We start from the raw sequence: 8,547 nt of genomic DNA, 5'->3' as shown, positions 1-8,547 counted from the left end.
CGAGGTAGAGCGCCAATAGTCCTTCCAGAAGTGGTGAATAGATTTTCCTCATTTGCCTTTTCTCATACCAAGCTGCAAACCAAAATGAAATGGATTATCGGGTCGATGTATCAAGACGACAAATGTAATCACTTGAGACTTTATTTTACATATAACATGATTCTGTGGATGAAGAACTGTAACATAGATATGAAGTGAATATAATATTCAACAGTTTGGGAGAAACCAATTGAACCTTCAAAGAGCTTTTTCAAATCTTGACGACTGGCGCGAGATTGTAAAACTGGTGCAACAATATAGGTAGGATCTGAAAGAGAGCGAGAGAAAAAAAGATGGTTATTAATATCAGACTGAGAACAAACTAGAAAAAATAAGCGACATAAAAAGGAAAAATGTATACGAAAAAGTAACCTTTGGGAGAGGCAGCGACGTAGTAGAGAGAACCAGTAAGGATAGCGGTAAGTACAGCTGCAAGTGCTTGAGCAAATGGAACAAACGGCGGCAGAACTCCTGTCTGCGTATTACCGTATAAATTACAAGTCAGTTACCGAAATGAAACCTAGTTTCGAATATTTGTAACATAAAGAAAATGGTAGACGTACCAAAGACGCCATTCCTCGAACATCTTGCATAACATTACTGCCTCGTAAAAATATATCAGCAAGTGCCCCCTGTAGAATTCCGATAAGAATTTCAATACAGATGGTTTCAAACATACAACACAAATTTTAAGCACATTCAAAATTTATTTCTCAAACATCTCAAGGCAATTAGGATCAAATTCAGGCACGGAAGTACCGAAACAAACCTGAACTGCAGCTCTATAGAAGAGTTCCTCTCCCACTGAACTTGCAGCAACCATCAGTATAAACTGTAAATTAAAATCATTTACATCAATTTTAATGGTTGCAATAGATCGACGATAATTTACTATACAAAACGTACCGATAGATTACCTGCAAAGGAGACATGCCATAGAAAAAACTCCATAGCTCTTCATCTTCTACGTCTCTAATGGCACGAGCATGGGGTGATAGCTTCACAACTTCATCCTAATAATAACCATGTTGATGAAAGCTCAATTCAAGTAAACAAAGAGAAACTTACAAGATCACAACCTTATCATGATTTGTATAAACAAAAGAACTTACATCAAGTATAAAAAGAAGAGCCATAATTGGAGGAACTGCATATCCAAGTCCTTCAAGAACAGCATCAATTGAAAGATGAAAACCTCCCAGAGAGTCGATTCCGGTAATCGAACATATGAAACTCCCCGCAACAGCCATCGCGCCATAAATCCCTGATACAAAACAACTCATTGAAAACCAAATTGATGCATATACAGCAAATAATCTAACTCAAGTGAATGAATTCTCCATAAATAAACTAAAAATTTCCCATTTTTGGAAAAACATTGATTCAATCAAAAACAAAAAACATAAAGTTATCCTTTTTACTTAGCCCAATTAGCTAAAGATTCATTTTTCATAAAAGTAAACAAAAGGGTATCTACAAAGTTTCACACTTTAGCATCATGATATCAGAACTCTCACCGATGCCATAGCTGAGTCTCACAACAGCACCAATTTTTTCCCAAACAGGAAAGTCAGCAGCATCATTGAAACCTTGGTTGAATGTGGTGACCTCCATAGCAGCCGGTGCAGTGAACCCGGTTCGAGTCTCAGCTCTGTCATCGATTGTTTCACCGGTTCGTTCAGCAGAAGCTTTAACACACCGAACAGAAACTACTCTTGAAGCATCAAAGAAAGAAACCCTTTTCTTCCTTTGATGAAACTCACATAGCTTGTTAGAGAAGTGAACAAGTGAAGATGAAGAAGGGTTTGGTGTTAGTGTAAGAGAAAGCTCCATTCAATAGAGAGAGAGAGAGAGAATTCAAAATGGATTTGTGTTGTTGTTGATGTTGTTGTTCATGTTGAGTTTGTGTTGAAAGAACAAAAACAAGAACAAAAGATTCGTGTTTTATATATGTGGTTGTGTATAAAGACAAGATGATGAAATTTGAGTTTGAGGTTGAAATTGGAATTGGAATTGGTGAAGTGGTAGTCAACTAAGATTGATGATGAGAATATCTAAATAACCATTCACTTTATGACATGTGGAGATAACGTTGTTAAATATAGGTCGATTTTAGAAACCCAATCTTAAGCTTAAATTAATTTGTTTATCTGATGCCTAACTTCATCATTACCTGTGTAATCAATACGTCTAATTATTTCTTTTTGGCTCAAAGTATTAATCAACTTGTCTTAAAATAAACAATGGATTTGGCAAAACATCTTGCCTGTTGGGTATCTATCCTAATTTTGTCTAGAATTTCAAAAACTTTTATACATGTCATTTTATTTTTATCTTGCATCATCTATATGGATAGTATGACATAAAAGTTAATCAGAATAAACTTTTAGATAGATATAATAGATCGGTTGAATCGTTTTTCAAATATATATAAATTAATGGACGGAAAATTTTAAAATCAGATTTGCAGACGTCAGTTTTATTAATCAATGTTTTATATAGTTTAATCTTGCGTGCTCATTTTTTTTATTCTATTTTTCGGTTATATTTTGATCAGTCTGAACCTTTTCAACCGAGCATTTTTTTATTTTAAAATTCAACAAAAACTTGTATGTTTTCGAGAAGTTTATTTTGTGCAAATCATTTTAGTGTATTCATTTTAATTTTGGAGGCATTTTTTTGCATCTGACTTTTATTCATATTCAGTCATTTTATTTTTATTCTTTTTCCAATTTATTCGGAACAATTAAATATTATTTTTCATATTTTTATTTTATTTGTATCATATTTATTTAAAAAGGTGTGAATTTTAGTTATTTTAATTGATTTAATCTCATTTAAATTAATTAAAGCTTCTAGAAAGGATAATTTTGACATTTTAAATTAATGTGTGTTTCTTTGATTTAATCTGAATCATTGATTCAAATTAATCAATGTCTCAAGTTAGCTATCCACACTTATCTCATTCATACAATAAAAAAAATAGAATTCAACTAAATAGATTAATTAATAAAATCAAAAAATAAATAATATTTTTCTCCCTCCATTATAGGTGTGCCACACGCCAACTATCACTCAATCACTCTCTCATCCCATTGGTTGGATATAATAAGGAATAAAAAACTCTCCAATGATTGGTGGCCACGTGGCCAAGTGATGAGGGAATGGAGAATCACGTAAAAAGATCATTCAAACTTTGTTCACCTAAACGAAAAAAACAAGAGGAATTTCATTTCCATTTTTAAGAAATTCATAGCATTTCCCCTTTTGGTTTTGCTGAATATCAATCCATCTCTTCCCCTTTCACCCACAACTACAACTTTCAACCACACCTTACCACCATTGACCCGTCGAAAAATCGTTATTTACCACCATTCAAGAACCGCGTGCAACCTCAACAATATCATAACAACAAATACCTTGAAAACCATCATTTGTTACTTCATTCATATGGAAAACCTTCGACACTCTTCAACCTTTACACCTCTTAACCTCCACAGCTCCACTGGAATCAAACAACCACAACAATTTGCTTCTTTTCCTTTAGATCCATACGGATCTCACACAATAACACTTTTCATACCTCTTATCAAAACCACCCTTAGACTTCAATAAATCCAACATCATTCCCCTTGTTTCTGACACTCATTGCAACCCCAACAACTCATAACAACAAATACCTTGAAAACCATCATTTGTTACTCTCACTGATCCCTAAAATACCACATATCCACCGCTGAGAGCCTTCTATCACGTTCAGAGCCTCCGTTCAAAATGCAAAACCAAAACCCTCTGCCTAACCTTCAAACGAATGTCCACTTGAATAAACACCACAGCCCACTCTCTCCAACTTCGACACATACTATTTTTGTTTTCAGCTCCGATAAACTCAATTATTGTTGTTTTGGAGTTTCCCTATCTCAAATCCAAATGTTGAGATAATTGCTTTGTCACTAGAGCACTCTTTTGCATTTTAATCAAAACATATATGTCATTTGGTAACCTTTCAATATCATGTTGGCCTTGCATTGTTTTGCTCAATATTAAGCTTGTGATAACTACCACATCCATGGTGATTCCAAATCTTTTGTTGATTTTTGATCCCTTGGAACTTACTCCCCCTATCTCATAAAATGTGTCTTGTTTGCATTTCTTTTTTGTCTCAAAATAATTGTCCTTTTACAATATCAATACATCATTTATTGTTATTTTTTCAATATCATACCCTTATTTATTAGCTTTCACTTTATTCAGCCACTCTTTTATCTACAATTAATAGGGGTATTCTAGTAAATGATATTAATTTTATCATCTAAACCAACCCATCTAATCATTTTCTTAAGAATCGTGAATTGTTCAAATTGGACATTTTTTATGAGACGGATGGAGTGCTTGACATGGTAGATTTCATATTTTCATTTCTTGAACGATGTTGCGATTATGCAATGATAAAGTGAAGTTCTATAGTTGCTCTGCAACTCGGTGATTTAGTATGAGATGCATAATAAACACGGCTAACCGTTTTCTTTCTCCCTTTTTATTATTAATAATTATTTGTTAATTCTTGTTTGTTTTAGTTGATAAAATCATATCTACTATTATGCTTTTACTTTAAAATTTGGGTTGTTTTTAATAGTAGAATTATTATTAATTATTTGTTAAATTTTGTGTCTATATAGTTTTCGGAGTGAGTTTAGTAAGCTGACACTCAAAGGGAGTTGAAATTCATTCAGCAGGTTGTTGCTCTGCTCTCAGAAAAATGTCGAATTGTCTTCTTCTTGTATAGTATTGTTGTTGCTGCATATTCTGTTTCGATTGCGTTCATGTTTTGGATCTTGTTGTTTCTATTTTATTTGGGATGTTGTATCTGCTTAAAAGCACCATAAATAATATTGGGTTGTTGTTGTTTGAATTCATTGTGATGAACCAGACTTTGATCTGCGGATTCGAAATTTTTATGTCGTTATGCCGCAAAAATTTCGATATATGGATTGTAATATTTCACCGTGTTGTGGTCCTTACGTATGACACTTCGACTACATTATCGCTATGTACAAACTAGCTTCGAGCACATTGTGATTATTTGCTTCAATCATTTTTAAACCAACTTATTTTTAATTAAATTAATTAATTAAATAAATTTTATAACTTTTGGTGGAGGAAAGTAACGTGCAATGATGAAAAACTAGTATTCTATTTATACAAAAAACTAACACACTAAACTAATGGGCTTTTAAACACAGGCCCATTACACAAGCTAACTTAGAGAACAAGCTAACTTAAAAAATTGAACGTTATAAATAGGCCAAATTCGACATGCTAACAATCATAACATACTTCGACTACAGCATGTGAGCAGACTTCGACGACATGCTAAGGTCATGTCGAATTGTTGAACCAAGAAGCTACCATTCGACCATACTAGAGTTCGATCCAATATCTCACAATTCTCTTACAACAACCGTTTCCAAAAGTTGTACTATTTCGTATTCTGCAACACTTCAAAAAATATTCTTTATTTCTGATTTCAAAAAATAATCTTCACTTACATATTTTCTTACTATTTTAAAACACACACATGATAATTAATAATATTAATTACAACAACATGGTGAAAAACATAAGACTGAAGGAAGAACATGGGATGTCATGTATCCCAAAATATAGAGAGCACATATAAATTACCCACATAAATAATTGGATGAGACATCATTTTCTATTGGGCATGATTTCCCAATATGATAGGTTCCTTTATGAATTTCATTTTGTATAAATTAATCAAGCCATTCAATGAATCAAATTATTTTATGTATTTTTTTTTAATTTTAAAATTCTTGAATGGTAAACTTGATTAAGAAACTAAGTAACCACATGTAACTAATTGCTTACACCAATAAAAAGCTCGGTACCTCTATCTTCTATGAGTCTATATCTAAAGTCTCAATCTATAGAAGTAAAATTTAAACAGTAAATGAAGAAAACAATGATCATGAATGATAAAAAAGCACGGTTCAATGGTCTTGAGCATGAGCAAGTGAAGAGGGGGCAACTACTGGTTTAACAAAACCACAGTTACTACAAGGTGTAAGCTCTGTAAATGTCATTTCATTGTAAGTTGTACAACTCTTAGAGCTGTTGTGCCATCCCCTTATAACATGTTCAGGCAATCTCAAAGTATATTTCAGATTATCTTTCTCTTCACCTCTAATCATTACTATAGAATGCCCCGTTGAATGTAACTTTAAAAACCTAGGTTCTTCTCCTCGTGGCATGCTCATGTTTTCACAATCATGTTGGCCATTGACATTTATTTGAGCTCCAGTAATCTCACCAACAATGTCTCTTTCCTCTTCTCCAACATCAATATGTATAGCATCGCATGGTAACTGCATGATACCCTCGTCTTCATCAACGTTGTTATTCTTGTTGTTATTGGATGGAACCTTATAGCTTTAAATAGATCAAGGTCGTTGAACATGATGCTTAAGTTGCGTATAAAGCGGGGACCTTCATTTAATTTTCACTTTTCGCGTTCTTTTTGGTTCAAGGATTTTCAAAGAAGTAGCTTTGTTTGCAATAATGAATCTCTAATAATGTTCTTCTTGGTTCAAGGATTTTCAAAGAAGTAGCTTTGTTTGCAATAACGAATCTCCAATAATGAAGAAAAAGTGCATAAGATTGAAGGAAGAACATGGGATGTCATGTATCCCAAAATAGAGATAGCACATATAAATTACCCGCATAAATAATTGGATGAGACATCATTTTCTATTGGCCATGATTTCCCAATATGATAGGTTTCTTTATGAATATCATATTGTATAAATTATTCAAGCCATTCAATGAATTAAATTATTTTATGTATTTTTTTTTTTAATTTTAAAATTCTTGAATGGTAAACTTGATTAATAAACTAAGTAACCACATGTAACTAATTGCTTACACCAATAAAAAGCTTGGTACCTCTATCTTCTATGAGTCTATATCTAAAGTCTCAACCTATAGAAGTAAAATTTAAACAGTAAATGAAGAAAAAAATGATCATGAATGATAAAAAGCACGGTTCAATGGTCTTGAGCATGAGCAAGTGAAGAGGAGGCAACTACTGGTTTAACAAAACCACAGTTACTACAAGGTGTTGGCTCTGTCAATGTCATTTCATTGTAAGTTGTACAACTCTTAGAGCTGTTGTGCCCTCCCCTTATAACATGTTCAGGCAATCTCAAAGTATATTTTGGATTATCTTTCTCTTCACCTCTAATCATTACTATAGAATGCCCCGTTGAATGTGACTTTGAAAACCTAGGTTCTTCTCCTCGTGGCATGCTCGTGTTTTCACAATCATGTTGGCAATTTGCATTTATTTGAGCTTCAGTGATCTCACCAACAATGTCTCTTTCCTCTTCTCCAACATCAATATGTATAGCATCACATGGTAATTGCATCATACCCTCGTCTGCATCAACGTTGTTGTTGTTGTTGTTGTCGTTGTCATTGTCATTGTCCCCTTGTTTCGCCGTTTGGTTCGGATGTAAATCAAGATCGGTTCGACAAACGGGACATGTCTTATGAGATTCAAGCCATAGGTCAATACATTCTTGATGGAAAACATGACAACAAATAGTTAAATGACGAAGCATGCTATCATCCTCGAACTCTAGCAAACAAATGGCACATTCCAAGCTGCAACTCTTTTCCTCGCGCAGATATTTCACGGAGGAGTAAACAAAAGTTGGGAATTTATCTAGAAGGGTATTATCGAGTCCTCTAGGCGGTGATCTCTCAGGCGAGAGACGAACGAGAGAACCTGAGGTTGTGCGTTGTAAGGCCCAAGTGTGAAAAAGGCCTTGAAAACAATACTTACAAAGATACACAATGCTGAAAGCCACAAATAATAAGATGAGGATGGTGAAGGTGAAAGCTACTAGTATCGGTGGGGTCCTGTATATTGGAGCCGGCGGGATTTCGTAATCAGGTTCCAATGAAGACATTGCCGGGACAATGAGGATGGGTTATTTTGGACCTTTCACACTTTCTTGTTTGCATGGATGAGAGAAGTTTGTGAACAAAAGTGGTGTGAAAGAAAGTTAGTAAAGTGGTGATTACTTTTCTCTCTTCATTTTTAGAGAGGATTTTAAGGGAGAGAGAATGGAGGTGGTGTTTGAGTATTAGATGATGGGTTAATATGAGACAATAATGTGGAGAGTGATTTATAGCCCTTGCTTGGTTAGAAATGTTGGTTTTGAGCGAGTCGTTGTGAGAAGGACAAGGACTTATGTCCGAATACTATTGAGAGTGTATGTAGAGCATGAATAAGCAATTAGGATTATAATTTTTATATGTACATCTCATACACCTATTTGACCACACACAAAAACCATTTAACATATAAAATCTTTTTAATTTTTTTAATTTAAAAATTATGATAGATAATTTTTTATGTACATCTCACTCACCATACAAAAAAATTATTTAACATTTAAAATTATTTTATTTTATTTTAAAAAA

At 33.6% G+C, this 8,547-nt stretch overlaps 3 protein-coding genes across 3 annotated transcripts in view; all 3 read right to left on the bottom strand.

Annotated features, from left to right (window-relative positions):
* LOC127120524 (uncharacterized) overlaps nt 1-2,064 on the bottom strand; it is a 2,551-nt gene extending 487 nt beyond the window's left edge. Inside the window, exons 1-8 of the mRNA XM_051050976.1 lie at nt 1,557-2,064; nt 1,152-1,303; nt 957-1,052; nt 809-871; nt 603-671; nt 412-514; nt 236-307; nt 1-72 (exon numbers count right to left, since the gene is read on the bottom strand). The exon at nt 1-72 is cut by the window's left edge and continues 17 nt beyond it. Coding sequence (XP_050906933.1) covers nt 1-72; nt 236-307; nt 412-514; nt 603-671; nt 809-871; nt 957-1,052; nt 1,152-1,303; nt 1,557-1,872 — 943 coding nt within the window. The 5' untranslated portion in view covers nt 1,873-2,064. The remainder of the gene's footprint in view (nt 73-235; nt 308-411; nt 515-602; nt 672-808; nt 872-956; nt 1,053-1,151; nt 1,304-1,556) is intronic.
* A 3,893-nt stretch (nt 2,065-5,957) lies between these two features.
* LOC127123812 (uncharacterized) lies at nt 5,958-6,431 on the bottom strand. The gene is made up of 2 exons (XM_051053991.1): nt 6,093-6,431; nt 5,958-5,984 (listed from the first exon to the last, which is right to left on the bottom strand). The coding sequence occupies exons 1-2, from the start codon at nt 6,429-6,431 to the stop codon at nt 5,958-5,960; spliced, it is 366 nt and encodes a 121-aa protein (XP_050909948.1).
* A 589-nt stretch (nt 6,432-7,020) lies between these two features.
* On the bottom strand, nt 7,021-8,199 carry LOC127121552 (RING-H2 finger protein ATL29-like). The gene has a single exon (XM_051052023.1). It carries the CDS (start codon nt 8,028-8,030, stop codon nt 7,104-7,106), a length of 927 nt encoding a protein of 308 aa, XP_050907980.1. The 5' UTR covers nt 8,031-8,199; the 3' UTR covers nt 7,021-7,103.
* Nucleotides 8,200-8,547: the final 348 nt, after the last annotated feature.

This window comes from Lathyrus oleraceus, chromosome 2 (genome assembly GCF_024323335.1).
Source record: "Lathyrus oleraceus cultivar Zhongwan6 chromosome 2, CAAS_Psat_ZW6_1.0, whole genome shotgun sequence".
NCBI lineage: Eukaryota > Viridiplantae > Streptophyta > Magnoliopsida > Fabales > Fabaceae > Lathyrus > Lathyrus oleraceus.
The sequence above is the reverse complement of the archived record's forward strand: the minus strand, read 5'-3'. Positions and strand labels throughout refer to the sequence as shown.